The following is a 17,146-nucleotide window of genomic DNA, read 5'->3' as shown; positions in this document are numbered from 1 at the left end:
CGATTACTGGGGGATATAGTGACTGCGGAGCATATGGGTAAAACGTTCTCAGATCACAACCTGGCAGAAATTACTATGCAGTGGGGCAGGGTCCCAACTCCCATACCGACATGGCGCCTGTCACCGGAACTGTTGGAGGACCCAGTTTTTAGGTCTACACTCTCTGAAGCCATTACCCAATACTTTACCTTTAACACAGGCACGGCTAGTTCCCGGCAGATTGAATGGGATGCATTTAAGGTGTCCATCCGGGGGGTTGCAATGAGTACGAAGGTAGGCATGAGACATACGGTTATGGAGCGACTGAGGGAGGTGGAAGGGAGGCTGGCGATGCTTGAATGTGAAGAGGCAGTTGCGAATGTTAAATCCACGGAACTACAGGAGGCACACATACGACATGCTGAACTGCTGGAGGAGTAGAGAGTGCTGGACTTTAGGGAATATACATGCAGACAGCATGCTCATGCAGATAGGTCGGGCCCATTGTTAGCGAGGCTGGTACGTGCGCACCAATACATACCCCCATTTTGGAGGTCCATAACCAACAGGGCACACCAGTCCAGTCACAGCTGGAGATAAATACTGCATTCCAGCGTTATTATGAGATGCTGTACGCACGGCATCCGCCAATGTCAGCAGAGAGTTATGAGGCATTCATGTCGGACCTTAATATGCCGAGGCTCACGGCGGAACAGAGTTTGGAGTTGGCTCACCCCATTACGGTGGCGGAAGTAAGGCAGGCAATACGGACACTACCTAGGGGGAAAACACCTGGGTCTGACGGCCTACCAGCCGAGTTCTATGGGACATTCGTGGATATCCTAGCACCTCACTTACACACACTATATGTAGAATCGCTGACCGCACATGAGCTTCCAGCTACATCGTAACAGGCACTGATAGTTTCTCGTTTGAAGCCGGGCAGGGATGGGCTGCACCTAGCTAATTACAGACCTCTATCACTGTTAAAAACAGACTATAAGATCCGCAGTAAGATCTTGGCGGCAAGGTTGGCTTCTTTTATACCTTGATTGATCCACTCGGATCAATGTGGTTTCGTGCCAGGACGCAGCACGGCCATGAATCTGAGGAGGCTCAGCCAGGTGATGCTCCACAAGACTGCAACTACTAGCGTAGAGGGCTGTATCTCTTTGGACCTGAAACAGGCCTTTGATTCCCTCAGATGGGTCTACATGTTTTCTGCACTCAGTAGATTTGGCATCCCGCCCGAGTTTATAGCATGGGTAACACAGCTTTATACTCGGCCGACCGCCCGAGTATGTACTAATAAATGTGTATCTGACCTCCTACATATAGAGAAAGGCACTAGGCAAGGTTGCCCGCTGTCTCCGCTGCTGTTCATATTGGGGTTGGAGCCACTGTTGCATAAACTGCGGACGGTTGCCCATCGCAGGGGAGTGCGGAGAGATACTGCGACGCATGTTGTCTCGGCATACGCCGATGACATAATATTATATGTAGGAAATATGCAAAGCAGCCTGGACCCGATACCGGAGATCTTCGAAGACTTCCGGGCCTTATCGGGCCTTACGATTAATGACGCTAAGTCATATGGGTTCTGTTTCGTAATGCAAGTGAGGATACGATGCTGCGGTTCCCACCGTACGCTCTACAGATCGCAGATACGACCTTTAAATACCTTGGAATACAGATATACAGGGAGACGGGGGATATGCTAGATGGAAATTTGGGGAAAGTGATCACCGGCCTAAAGAAACAAGTGCAGTTCTGGGACACTCTGCCGCTATCGGTGGCCGGAAGGGTTGCCATTTTTAAAATGGTGGTTTTGCCCCGTCTCCTTTGTTTCTTTACGAATTTGTCGCTCATGATCCCCGCATCTACGTTCACGGCGCTAAATACGATACTGACTGAACTGATATGGGGCCCGGGTAGGAGACGTATCAGTCTAGCTAAGATGCAACTGCCAACCAATCGTGGGGGAATGGGCGTTCGGATCTGAGGGCATATGGATACGCCTGTCAGCTGCAATGGCTGGCCTACTGGCTGGCAGGTCGCAATCTCCATGAGATCAATATGACTGATGAGGACAGGGCAAATGGCGCCATCCATAAGTTATTGCTCCCGCGAACTAAAATACCGAGTGCAGCGCCGCTCCTGCTTAGACTGGCTATAGGCTGTTGGAAGAAGGTGGTGCGCTACACGAGTGCGATGACTTCCTATGCCCCTACGATACCGCTATTAGGGCTTCCTCTTGCGACGGGTACGCTGACGGAGCATGCGCTCAATGACTGGCTTGACGCAGGCATCAGGCAGGTGGTTGATCTACTTCACGACGGCGCTATGATGACATACGCAGACTTTCATAGATTGCATGGAAACCCTGAGAGGTTGTTCCTCCTGTATGCCAAGGTCAAACATTATGTCACCTCAACGTGGGCGCCGCTGGGAGTAGAACCTTATGTGAACTCACTCATACCCGTGAAGTATTTGATGGGAGATGGCAGCCATTTAACAAAATGGATAACACATGGTATTAGAACGGGCAAGGACATCACACTTTTACCTCTCAGGACCAAATGGGAGGGGGGTGTAGGTAGAGAGTTTAGAGATAAGGAAGGGAATAGGATATTGGAATCTCCCAAAAAATTATCAAGGAACCCCAAATTTAAATGTATTCAACTCATGACCATTCATAGGCAATACCTCACACCGCACCGGCTTCACGCCATGTTCCCTGAAGGGGTGGATACGTGCCCCAGATGTGGGGCTGCTGATGCTGGGCTGATACACATGCTGTGGAACTGCCCAAAGTTGGGGTACTACTGGACCACAATTCATGACGGCCTAGCCAGGGTGGCGCCAGCGAAGCCATATGCAAATATGGAGTACTGTCTATTAGGATTGGGGTCACCTGAGAGGGGGAGGAGCGTAGCGTCCCGATCTGCTGACCTAGCCTTACTGCTAGCTAAGAGAACAATAACGATGCGATGGAAATCAGCCAGACCGCCGGACCCCGACCTTTGGAGGGGAGAGGTGCTGCGGTGGGGACGAGCTGAGGGCATGGAATTACAGCGTGAGGAGCGTAGGGGACTGCGAAAAACCCCCATCTCTATGGAATGGCATGCAATGTTGTTGGATTTTGAAACAGGAAATGATGTTGGAATGACTCCTTCTGATGCAGGGAGTGATGGGGACATATTGTGATCGGGGGAAAGTTGAATAATGTACATGACGTTCTAGGTTACTACAAGTCGTATATACACGCAATGGGAATCTAACAATATATGTGATTATTGTTGTACATAGCTGTGTTCCTCCCCCTCCCTCCCCCCTTTCCCCCTCCCCCACTTTTTTTTTCTTACCCCCCCCCACCGCCTTTCTTGTTTCCTCGCCCGGCCTTCTTTTTTCTCCCCCCCCTCTCTCTCTCCCCCCTGCCCACCCCGCCTCTCCCACAGTACTAGCCCCGGTAGCTGTATGGAGATGACCGCACGGAAAGGTGCAGACAGATTGTCAAGTTTTGATGATATGCAATACTGTGATTTACTGACTGGGAGTATAATGCCAGGACCGAATACTATAGGGCCTAGTTGCTGTGTGCACACAGAGACGCACACGCGTGTGTAGTGCTTAACTGAAAGATTAAAGTGCCGGGAGCGTTAGTGGGAGTGGGGTTCCAGTTAGATGGGGAATGATACAAAATGAAAAATGGTTTATATGTACAATATTCTGTGTTCATGCAGACAGCATGACCCTGTTATAAGATTAATATAATGACTGTATTTGACTATGTGCATGATTGAATCCTGCAATAAAAACTTTTTTTTTTAAATCACTTTCATACGGTCCTAATGTTTATCAAGTCTTCTTCCTCACTTTTCAAACTGTGTACTCAAGGTATTGAGAGTAAGTTAAAATTGGCAAGTGTTTCACCTGCTACTTCAGAGGTTTGTGGTCGATGTAATAAAATAAGCTATTGTCACCTAATACCAAACACTGGTTATGTCTTTTTATGAGTGTGAAAAATACCTGAGTGTACGTACTATAGTTTTCATCTGGACAATTAAAAGTGCCATATTAAATGACCTAGGAGGGAACATATTGTAATGAGTCTTTCACACTGCATTCCAAGTTCTGTGTTCCATTGCTTAAAGGTGTGGAATGCAAGGGGAAAGATAACCAATGGAAAGTTCTATCTGAGTCAGTTTAAGACTTGAGGCTGTTGATACTGTGGCCAATAAACAGACTATTCTACTTTTCAACTGCTTTGCTGTAATTTGAGTTATTACTTCCACAAATTTGGCTACGAGCTGGCCACAGTCAAGGAGCCACACGTATGCTGTATTCTGAGAATGATATGACCCGTCTGAATATTTTTTCAAAATTCATAGGACTTGCTAAGGAGATATATTGGGCCAGAAAACTATCAGGTCAGTAGGGGCAAATTTTTATCTTCATTTACTTACTGTCTGACTGCACGTTTGCTACCCTAAAATTGAGCCCAAAGACCTGAGTGCATAGGAACTGTCAGGGTAGGCACCCTAACCTTTGGAGTGCTGTGCCAACAGGCCATGTCTGGAGTCTAGCGCATGGTCAATGCTCATCTCCAAGGCAGCATGTACATCAGCTGAGTCCGGGCGTAGTAGCCTCTCATTCACCCAGCGTGTGGTTACTTCTATGTTTGCGCGCACTGCCTGCCCAGTGCGTCTTTCTCTTCATGGTTTCACAGCTTTGAAAAGCATGTCTGACATCACACGACATTGCCTGAGGGTCTGAAGCAGGTCAGTGGCCATCTTTGATTGGGGCATTTTCAACCGTGAGTCACATACATCACAGGAGTTTGGATCGTATTACAGTCATCATGAGGATCAGCTGTAATATGCACACATTATTAATGTGTGTCTCAAGGCTAACATGCATTAGCTGGGATATGCACACATCACATTGAGACAACAAATACCCTGATCAATGGTGATACACACACATTGTGACTGTACACCTCTGGTATTCATTATTTTTGGTGTGATTTACATGGTACTGTCAGCAGGAGCGGTACATTTACCTCAGCTTTTTTACAGTAACGTTGCATATGCTCTCCAGTTACTACCAACTCTAACCCCATTTGTTTTATATGTAAAGTGTGTGTCACACGAAATCCAAGTGCTGGAGGCCAGCAGTGATACTTTAACAGCCACCTTGTTTTGTGTGATACTGAGATACATACAGTAATGTTACGCCTATACATAGACAGTTTTCGTTCCTCTTTTTGAGTCTCTTTCACCCATATGCATGCTATAGTAATTAAATCTGTATGGTTTGTATATTTCAGTGAGAACGTTTCACGTTTTACGTGTGATTTTGTCTCTGATTAGTTTTGATGTACTTGCATAAAAACATGCAGAGTGTTAAATCCCCTCTGCCATTTCTCCAGACACTGGTTGAACCACCTATTCCATGGAGGAATATGTACAGGGCATTTACTAAATATCTTGGTGCTATTGGATGCATCAGGTATTGTCCAGACAGGAAAAGATTTTTGTTAGAACATAATTTAGGGTTTGAGGGAGGATCCATATATGGACATTTGCCACCATACGAGTTAGTTGAAGAACAGGATTTTGATGAGTATCAATTGGCTGTGCAAAGACTTGAAAAGGAGTTTGAGGTGCAACCGAGTTTAATAGTAAACAGACACAAGTTCTTTACCAGACAGCAACACCCAGATGAGTCAATAGATTGCTCTGTTGCAGCTATGTGCATGCTTGCTGCTGAGTGTGAATTTGAGAATTTCACTTCACAGCTTATCCGGGATCAGATAGTTCGGCATTGTTGGGATAAAAGAAGTCCTGGAAAAGTTATTAACTTTGTAGAATCCCACACTTATGCAGATTATAGATATAGTAAAGAGTATAGAGTTATCCCAAAAGTTGTATAAGGAACTGACATGCAAAGTACAAAATGGTGTTGCTGTGGTTAAAGAAATTGCAAATTCTAAGCAAAAAGGGTAGTTCAACAAGTTTCCCAAAAAGAAAGAAGTGAAGAAGGGATTCTCAGTCAAAAGAACACTTGTTTTAGATGCGGATATTCAAGTAATTTGTCTAATGGTCGTCCTTGCACTGTGAAAAATGTGAAGTGTAGAGCATGTGGGAAGGTAGGACACTTTGCCTAGGTGTGTCAATCTCAGAAGGACATGGTGAACTTGGTGCCTGATAGAATAGTTAGTAACAGTTCTGCGGATGAGTTAAGTGTAGAAAGGATGTAGTACTGGTTTTGCAGGTTGGTGAGGCAAATTATGTAGACCCATATGATAACAGTAGAGCTGATGAGAAGGTGTTGAATCTACTGATTGATTCAGGAGCGAGGATGACGCTGATTACCAATGAGCTATGGCCTCAAACTTGGGGTGTGAGAAGAAACTTTTGCCATTGGACAGAAACCCTGTGACATATTATGGAAGAAAGATTGAACTTAAAGGTTATTTTGAATGTCACATGAGATTTAAGGAAAGAAAGATATTTGGCAAGGCGTATGACTTAAAAAAGGATTGAACATTTTAGTTGGTATCATCAGGGTTTATTCGCCATGACGTTGAGGCCAGGAAGGAAGGTTCAAGTGTCTATGGTTACAGATGGTGGACCCAGCGAGCAGGTTCATGATCCCACAAACAAGGCGGTTTGCAGTGATTAACTGGGTAGGATCATAGGGTTTAAACACAAAATTAAGGTATAGTCTGGTGTGTGCCCTGTTAAGCATAAGCCTAGTAATGTGCCTTTTAGTGTCCAGGAAGACTTAACTGAGATTCTCAGGAAGATGAGCAGAGATGGTGTTATTGAACCTATTGACTCATATCTATGATTATCATCTTTGGTGATAGCGAGGAAAAAAAGGGTCAACTGAGAGGTTGTGTTGATCTGAGGAGCCTGAATAAGGCAATATTGGTAGATTCTCACCCTCATCCTTGCATGGACGATATAGTTACTATATTTACAGGTACCAAAGTGCTTAGTAAGATTGACTTGGTGTCTGCTTAACATTGAGTGGAGTTGGACAAAATCCTCCAAACATTTAATAGCGTTTGTATCACTGATTGGCACATTTCAATTCCGAAGGATGCCTTTTGGATTGGCATCTGCAGCCTCAGTGTTGAAACATGTGTTGAAGGATATATTAAAAGTTGACATGGGAGTCGTGACGTTCTAGGATGATATCCTGGTAGCAGGGTAAGATTTTCAAAGTCATGTCAGACTCATGCACATGGTTTTTAAAAGGTTGAACACGTTTGGCATTGTGGCAAATGATAAAAAGTGTGATCTTGCAAAAAGCAGCATTGGATATTTAGGTCATGTGATATCTGAGAAAGGAGTGGAACCCAGGACAGGTCTCGTGGAAGCTATTACGAAAGCTCCCAGTCCGAAGAGCAAGTTCCATCCTTCTTAGAAGTTTTACTATGATAAATTCATTAAAAAAATCTTTGGTTGAAACTGTACATTTGAGAGAACTTCTCTAGAGAAAGCAAGTGTTCTTTTGGAGTGATAAGTGCCAGGATTAATTCGTAGCTCTGAAGAAAGACATACTCTCTGCTAAGTATTGGCACTGTTTGATTCTGCCAGGGATTCCATCATCACCTTGGACCTAAGTAATAAAAGATTGGGTGACACTCTTGCTAAGAAGAAAGAAGATAGAGGTGAATCAACTCTGGAGTTTGCATCCAGGTCTTTGAAGGAAAATTAGAATTTGATTTCTGTTATAAAGAAAGAACTGTTGGATTGTTGTTGGGCGATTGAATGATTTAAATGTTTTATTTGTGGGAGGAAATTTATGCTCAAAACTGATTCCATTCCATTGGTAAATATACTTGAAGGCTCATTGATCAAAGCTCACATCCCTAGGCTGGTCAGATTGAGCTCCAAGCTTTTGCAGTATAATTTCAATATTGAATACATTCCGGGAGAAAAAACCACCAGAGCTGATTATTTATCGTGTTTCCAAGATCCTATTCAGGAACAATACATTAATTGTAGAGGAGGATGAGGAACGCTGATAGCTACTGTTCATGTGTGTCAGGGCAATACATTTACTGAGGACGAATGGATGATTGAAATGTCAGTTAATGAAGATCTCAAGAGTGTCAAGAAGTATGTCAAAGAGGGATGGGTTAGGAGAAAGCGTTACCAGTAACCATTCAGTGTTATTTCAAATTAGTAGATGAGTTGTCAGTTGAGAGGAATGGAATGGTAATGAGGGGTGGCAAATTCATTCCCCTCCAATGTTTTAAGGGATAAGAAAATATTGTATGCACATGAAGGACATTTGGGACAAGCCATCACAAAATGAAAAATTAGGGACAGTTATTGGTGGCCAGGTATGGACACGGAAATCATTGAAATCATTAAAGCTTGTGTAATATGTACCATCAGTGAGAAAGGGCTGAAAACAGAGCCTGTACCTTTGGAGACTTGTGCTCTACCTGAGGGCCAATGGTTGAAATTAGAGACAGATTTTATTGGTCCATTCAACATTCTACCACAGAGGTGTACATTCACAATAGTGGTGGTGGACTGCTACAGCAAGTGGTGGGAGGGAGACTAACGGAGGAGCCCAATACTACCATGGTCAGAGAAGTCCTGAAGAAAATGTTTTTGGGAAAAGGGTCCCAAAAGAAATTGTATCCAAAAACGGAGTACAATTTAATTTGTCTCGTAGGAGATAAAGGATTTTCTGGAATGCAATGTGATAAAACATAAGCACATTGCGCTATATCACTCTCAGGCAAATGGATTTGTGGAGAAAATGAATCACAAGTTGATGGAAGGTGGTCAGAGGGGAGATTAAGGTGGTGGATTAGCTAAGTGTAAAATATCCCACTCAAGTGGCCAAGGGAGAGTCCAAAATTATATCTCCTACGAGGGTGGATGCAGTATCCAAGAATGCTGTTTGTAAAAAATAACATGAATCGTGGTACAAAAGCAGAATGGTAAAGGTTTTGTCTTCTGGTCCACCAAAGTTGGTCATCCAATACTTAAGCTAAACCCAAGTGGAGGCAAGTTCTCTTGCCTGCGCGTAAAACCAAACAAGTGGTGTCAAAACCAATGAGATACTGTGATGTTTAGGTTTGAAGCTCATGATTTGTGTCACTATCAGTAATACTTTGCCATTGTTCATGTGTGTTATTGTTTCATGTCATGTGGATTTTTCCACGAGGGAATATCTTTGCTTCTTCGCATTAATGAAATTATTAATGAAAGTTGTTGTGCATCAATAAAGTTTGTTAGGAAAGTGCACTTGTTTTATTTAATGTTCAAGTTGTTATGTATATAAGGAGGGAGATGTTGTGGTGATGAGTCTTTCACACTGCATCTTCTTCTTTCAACTTCTTTTAGTGTAATTTGTGTTATTACTGCCACAGAATGTTATATGATTTTGGAAGCCCCTGGTGCTGCTACTTGAATATTAATTGATGCAAATTCTCTGTGTTGAAAGTGACTTTGAAAATTAAGCTGTATTTTTAACAAAGGTGAAAACTCAGTCATGTACTGATTTTATCATAATTTTGCCTTTGGTCGCCCAGAAAAGCAAACAACTTTATTTGTAATTTACAGGTCAAATGGCAAACACTGATCACTTTTGTAGGGTACTGGTTTGTACAGAGTTGATTTTTTTAAAATGTTGAGCCAAGCATCAGGAAGTTCAGGAAAATACTTTTTTTTACAGTCAATCGAACGGGACTTAAAAGATTTTGATTAGGAACACACTTTACTTTTTCTTGTAGATTGGTGACGGTGTATGAATCAACTTCTTGCATGTGTTATTCAAATACTCACCTATGACGCAGAATGGCTTCCGTGCAAATCGTAACCTTCCCTGCCATCCTCGGTAGCGACAGCAGCACCCTGCAGACCAGATGCGGATGATGTACTCCAACCCAAACACTACAATCATGACGAATTCCTACAAGGTGAAAGTGAAAAAAACACCATCGTGAGTAATGGAATTTGTCAGCAAGTACAGATCACAAACAGATCTGCGTCACCGGTATCTACATTTGACAGCAGTAAAAGCTGCTGGAGGTCTTTTCCTTGGTTGGGCAGACTTGGGTTTATTGAAATATCACGGGCAACAATGAAAAATATACGACATGCTGCAATGTGGGTCTGCCTCAAGCCCTCAGCAATTCACAGCTGACACATTTTATATGCAGATAGCTTTTAGTGCTCACAAATGAAAATGCCACTTTCAGAAATGTGATTACTTAATACAGTATAAAAAAATCCATTCAATGTGACTGAAAAATCACTGTTTTACGTGAATTAGACCTTACTCTTAACTAGGCTTGGGGTGTGTGCAAAATGTGCCAATTACACCACGTTCTAAAAAATGTATGCAGAGATTTTATACTATAAAATAAAACACACTCGGTCCCCACAATTTAGTACATTTCAACTATTAGCTAGGGAGGCGGAGCTCAATGACAGGAGCTGACGGCTGATGTTAATCGATTTGGCATCTGCATCATTTGGTGGTGACAAATATGTACTTTTTCTGTCAGTTACAAATATCTCCTTGTCAAGAAGAAAGGTGTCCCAATCAGTCAACTATTTTAATGCGCTCTTTTCGACAGGACAGGGGATGTGTGGAAGGACTACAGAAAGCTTAGCATTGAAGGCGAAAGCAAGCAAAGCAATAAGAAACATTATCTTGACGTCGGCTGTAATTAATTAAAATTATTATTCATAAGTACCTCAATCTCTTAACACGTGTGAAGCAGGAGCACCAGGGGCTGTATTACAAACATGGTGCACAGTCCATGTTTGCAGCCGCAGTCTGTGCAGGTAACAGCGGTGGGGCGGTAGTGCTCGGTAAGGGGGGATTTCGAGGGATGATGTACAGGGAAAATTATTTCTTTATTTTAATTTTCCCTCAGCTTCGTCCCTCGAAATCCTCCTTACCCGACCCCACCGCTGTTACCTGCGGCTGCCTGTTTGTGCTGTGGCGCACCTTCATATTTGTGTGCTGGACAAGAACAGGTCCCTATTACATAGAATGCACTGCCCTAGAGGTGAGCGAGCCAACAAATTAACAGGGAGAGCTGAGGCAGACCCAAGCCAAGGGTCTGGCTGGACTCTAACTGTGTGTGCTCGAGCCGAGCCCTGAAAATAGTCAGCATCTAAATCATGCAGCAAACATCACATGAAAATATGAGTCTTTCTTCAAATTTTTTTTAAAAAAAAGGTATTTCTTTAACATGAGGAAGCTTTTCACCTTAATACATTAGATTGCACAGCCCAAACTCACATGTTGGAAGATGATGTCATATTTTGTGGAAAAGGAGAGGCGCAGCACCCAAGGTGACTGACTCCGAAACCTCGCGCTCACGGTTCGATCGCTGGGGCCGGCAGCAGATAAGCCCAGCACCATGTGATTCTGGGCAATAGCTCACTTAATCTTCCCGAGGGCCCCCAGCGCCTTGACACCTTAGGGTAATTGTTCGCGCTTTACAAATAGGACATTTAAATGTATGTGACAATGAATAAAAGGGGGCTCTGTAACAGAAAATATTTTCCTAGGATCACACAATTTGGTCAAGTGGGAAAGCTAGGTTTTCTAGTTTCACATTTGCAATTCCCCCATTTAGCTACCTTTTTCTGTTCTTTTTAACTCCAAAGGTTTATGTTTTGGTTTTAATTCTAAGGACATAATGGTAGAGCCTGGGTGTTAGTCAGAAGCCAGAAGCCACATTAAACCTCAGCTCATTTTGTCCGCGAGGGTCGTAGAGGACCTTGAGCTATTGCCAGACCTTAAACTTGAGCCGTAAGTGGCTTGCCCACTTCTATGCAGCCCCCAGCGCTTTCGAAAATTAGCAGTGCCTTGAGGGCAGCTCATTAGTAAAATATTGGGCGGCTGATTAAAGTAGCTGCTCAGTCTTTCACTGTGCAGGTGACAGGGGCACCACGAATCATTTTCAATGTTGTGGAGGGCTGCCGGAAGAGCAGCATCCTCGACAAAATTAAAAGAAAAAACACACAGTAAGTCTCCTGGGTGCTTGAAGCCATGACCCCAGGAGAGCTTACCATACTTTGTTAAAACACTCTGAGCTGGTGTTCTATGCTCTTCAGGTGGAGTGCAGTGACCCCTTGAGGTTGGTCATATGGCTGCACTTTGTGGCCTGAAAACGGTTTAAACAAAGACTGAAAGACGTGTTTAATAATTTAAAAAAAACTTTATTCAAATATTTAGAGACAATCCCCTTTATTAAAAATTGCAATGCGCAAATTTATTGACTAAACATTTGATTATAGTTATTGGCGACTTTGTAACAGACTAATGGTCTGTTTTTCTTGATGTGCTGACCTCTTGATTAAGGCAATAGGCCTGCTTTTAATATTTTCAATCAATCAATCAATCAGTAGATTTGTAGAGCTCTTCTTGTCACCCATGAGGATATTTTGGTGTTCTGATCCTGTGACAAAGTCTGTAGGTCTTTGAAAGTCAGGAGGTCTGCCTTACTTAAAATGAAACCCTTAATATTGTTACATTATACAGTCAGCCGTGCGCACCTGTGACGAAATGGGCGCATGAGAGGGATTGGGAGATCAATGACATCCTACTTTACATAAAAAAAATAGAAATTCACTAAAAAAGCAAGCAAAGGTTAAGTGATGTTATAATTAGGTGAAAATGGCAGTTAAAATATAGTGTTTAAAATTAACAAAACCACTGAAATCTCAAATAACTAAAACTCATGTCCAAAAGTAATGATAACTCACACCCTTGCCATGCACTGCTAATTGGCTCACATATTACATCATACATGACATGTTCTATGACATCTTGTTCCTTTTGCTTATGTTCTATGACATCATTGATAACATCACTGCAATCTCTGAAATGACATCACCGATTACAACTCTGTACATGATGGTGGCGCAAGTTATAGTTACTTGACATACCTATATCTGATGAATATCAGTGGTTTTGTTAATTTAAAATAGTATGTTTTTACTGACAGTTTCAACTAGCTCTAACTGTCACGTTAACCATTGTTTGTTTGAGTGAATTTCTAGTTTTTTTTTATTGTAAAGGAAGATATCCATTCCCGTGTGTGGTGTGGGTTTGTGTGCCCACCTCCTTCCATGCACCACCTGGCCAACCCACCCAGGGCACCCACCCACCTTTACTATTTTTTTGTTTTGTTTGGGCACTCCTCCGGATCTGCGGATGCATTGTGAGTCTCCAGGGGGGGGCCTGCTGAGCACGGTAGTGGATCCCTGAATCCATGGAGTGGTGACATTTACAACATCTTTGGAACCCAGGACCCAGTGGCTCAGGGTGCCCCTACAATGCCCCTTTAGAACAATTTTCCAATTTGTTTCTGCAACTTGGTGACTGAATCTTCAAGTGCAACATTTTTCTCAGGTTGCGTCTAGCCTATGTGATCCTGTGCTCAGACTCATAGATCCCTCAAGAATAGTTGAAGTCAAACTATCTGAGTGGGACATGATCTGCGGATCCTCACCGATGGATCCGCAAATTGTCCACAGAGTGCAATATACAGAGTTTTGAACCTTAATTTCTCAAACACCACTGAACTGATTTACACAAAATCAAGAGGCCCATAGGATTGAATAAGATTTGTGCCCGCAATTTGGGAGTAACCAAGAGGCACTAGCAAATTGTGGGCGCAATTTCAAGGGTGCAAGGGTTCCAAAAGGACACCCTGTTGCACCCCTGAAATGTGCATGTGTGCACATGTGGCGCACATACATGCCCACACGCACTCACACTCCCATTAAACACTCACACACTCACAGAGCTACTAAGACACACACTCACACACCCATGCAACCGCTCATACATCCATACACCCTCTTATACATCCATACAACCATTCATGCACCCATACAACCACTCACACACACATACAACTACACACACACACACACACTTAGAAAACCACTCACATGTCCAGAAAACCGCTCACAAACCCATTCACAGACCCATACAGACACTCACATACCCACTGACAGACCAACACAGCACTCACACACCCATACAGCCACTCAGGCACCCACTCACACACTGATACAGGAAGTTAAACAGCCACTCAGATGACTCGTTAGAAATGGATTCACCCATTAGTAGTACAGAAAGAATAGTAATTTAACTTATGCAGTACTTTAGTATCTATGTTTAAGTCTCAGAAATGCATATAAAACACTAACACTCACTGGATGATTTAAACAGTGATGTCATTGGAGATGTCATCAGTGATGTCACTGACCATGTAATGAGTGGTGTAATATGTGCCATCATAAGCAGTGCATTGTGGGTGCAAATGTTTTAGTTTCTTAGATAACTATAACTTCTGAATTTCTATGGTTTTGTGCCTGTGAAATCTGAGACTAATAATAACATCCCTGTAATCTTTGCTCATTTCAGTGAATATGTATATTACCTACTGGCGGTCCCCAATAGGTAGTTATAGCTAGGACCTAGTTTCCATAGGAAAAGTGTTTTTGATTTCCTTATAACTTTGGCACTGTTTGACGAATCATCACAAAATATTCCCCCCAAAAAGTGGCATGGTTTGTTTAGTTCTGCATGAAGAGTTTTGGTGTGATCCATCCAGTGGGGGACAAGAAAAAAATGTGTGCACCTCTGGAACCCACTCACCAAGCCCAAGGGGGCAGGGTATCCGTACACTGAGCCCTTCTGTCTTTTTGTAACCTTATTTCCAGGACTCAGGATTGAGTCACAAGCCCTAAGATGGCTGCCAACACCTCATTGTTGGTGTGATGGCAGTCAATCAGATCTCATCTTGAGATATGTTGGCCCCATGGATGTTCTGCGGCACAATATGTACAAAGTGTTTGAGGCTTAATGTCTCAAACACTACTGAATGGATTTAGAGCAAATCACAAAAAGCAAGATTCCTGACCAGGATCTAGCTTTCTGCCAAATTTGGAGTAAATCCCTTTAACCGTTTGGGCTGTAGCTGTGTCTAAATTTCCCCCTAACTATAACTATCCCCCCCCGAACTCTTGAACTCAGTTGGAGCAGGGAGTGAAAAGCACCTACCAATTCTCTTTTTCTGAAAAATGTTTTAGTTACCTACTAGGATTAGGTCATCTTGATCTTTCTGACAGACTCCTCACTTCAATTCTATAATAACACGGATATGCTGTTACAAGCAATGTCACTATCAGTCTTGCAAGTGGACTCCTACTATGAATCATTTGCAAATGTTCATTGTTATTATGTTTCACTTTAAAATGTACTTTAAGTTTGCGTTGCTTTGGTCCATGGAAAGTGCACAAATTCCAGCTTGGAGCAGCAGCACCTAAAAGAATGATTAAATAAACTAAGGCAGTTTATCTGTAAAGTTACAGACCTAAAGTTGCTTTTTATATACTCTTTTTCATTTTCTTTTGTTCTTACATAAGCTCTAGCAGGGAGCTATAGCTGTCTCTGTCAGACCTTAAATACGTTTCAAGAGCCTTAACACTCAAAAAAGGCATTTTCTCATTTCTTACTTTACACTGTAGTGTTTACACATGCACATGTTTTCCAGGATTACTTCAGGGAATCCGGGACTTTCTCATATTCCCTGGCATAACCTTGGCAACCTTTGTAAATTCCCAAAAAGAAATGTACTCCAACTGTACAGGAAACCTACTAGAATATGTTTCAGATTGTTGTGTGAAATAGGCCCAATTTGATCATGTATTCAATTTGCCTCCAAGTTTCTCTGTTCTTTAACAACTAAGGGGCATATCATCAACGGCCAGCCATAATTATCGTTGGCCGTGCTTAGCAATACATTTCTTATCGCAGGCTATCTCTGGAATGTATTGCCCTGGTAGCGCGTTATTAACAATGTGTTTCTCCAGGGTGATAAAAATTCCAGAGACAGCGAAGTTCCCTGCAAAACGGTGATAACCTTGCTGATACGACCCACAGGGTCATATCAGCATAATCCACCCCAATATAAGGGATAGGTAAGTCTGCATTTTAGCAGACATTAGTTTTTCGAGAAAACAGTGGTTTTCTCCAAAAACTAACATGTGCTAAAATCCTGTGGGCTGCCTTGTAAATATCGCAATGTGAACATCAGCGATATTTGCAAGGTAGTGCATCCAGGGTACGCCCAGTGACGCCCACTTTGCATCTCATTAGAGATGCAAATGGAGGCGTTGTGAAAAAGGGTGCTAACATGCGATTAGGCATGTTAGCACCCTCTTGTAAATAGGGCAATAGTTTTATCTCTGCTTTTTTAGCTTCTTAAGCCAAAAAAGCTCAGATAAAGCCCTTGTAAATATGCCCCTAAATTTTCTTATTAGTGACCTCAAAGTCAGTTTTTTGTACTCCTCCATCGACTGGTTTTTTGTTATCTGAACCAGTCAGCAGATGGATAATACTGATAAATTTTCCTCCGGGAGACTCTGGAACCTTGTTGAAAAATCCATATATACTACTGGTTAAGCACACCAAGTTGAAATAATATGATCTGAAGATGAGCAAAGGTATGGTTAGTGTTAGACCCAGCAGTTTCTGGCTAGCTGGGACGCACCTAAGCCAGACAGAATCCACCGTCCTAGATTGGATGAGTACAATACACTCATCACATAACCTGTGCTCACCCTCTGGTAGCTTGGCACAGAGCAGGCAGGTGTAAAATATGGGCACAGTACCACCCTTGCAACTCAGTGAGTACACTACAAAAAGACTGCAGACCTTATATATAAAACACTGGTATTTGTATTGCACAGACATTGAAATAAAACGACATACCCATTGGATATGTGCTTATAGGCAATTGTCGAACACTCCCATTAGCCGAACTCTCCCATTAGCAGTAGAAAGACATGAACATATATGTACCCTCCTAGGAATTAATTTGCTCCGTCATGCCCTCAGCCTCGAAAATGACATAAACGTATGTGCATCCTTCCCCCGAGGTATTCACCTTCCAAAAATCTTTCCTGCATCAGAGGTATTCCACTTTCCTGCTATCATATTACCATAAACCACTGTATTCTCAAATATAGCATACCCCGTACAGTTGTAATGGTCAAGAAATCGCAGATTTTGATTACATCTCGTGACCCAGCCCCTTAGCCACTCAAACTACACCAGCCAACGATACATGTTGCACCCACTGGTGATACTT

The 17,146-nt window shown here is 42.7% G+C and overlaps 1 protein-coding gene across 1 annotated transcript in view; it reads right to left on the bottom strand.

The window, feature by feature from the left end:
- KCNQ5 (potassium voltage-gated channel subfamily Q member 5) overlaps positions 1 to 17,146 on the bottom strand; it is a 1,025,261-nt gene that overhangs the window by 709,344 nt on the left and 298,771 nt on the right. The window contains exon 3 of the mRNA XM_078647596.1: positions 9,801 to 9,927. Within this exon, the coding sequence (XP_078503722.1) occupies positions 9,801 to 9,927 (127 nt within the window). The remainder of the gene's footprint in view (positions 1 to 9,800; positions 9,928 to 17,146) is intronic.

The sequence above is a fragment of the Lissotriton helveticus genome, chromosome 6 (assembly GCF_964261635.1).
Source record: "Lissotriton helveticus chromosome 6, aLisHel1.1, whole genome shotgun sequence".
NCBI classification, from domain to species: Eukaryota; Metazoa; Chordata; class Amphibia; order Caudata; family Salamandridae; genus Lissotriton; species Lissotriton helveticus.
The sequence above is the reverse complement of the archived record's forward strand: the minus strand, read 5'-3'. Positions and strand labels throughout refer to the sequence as shown.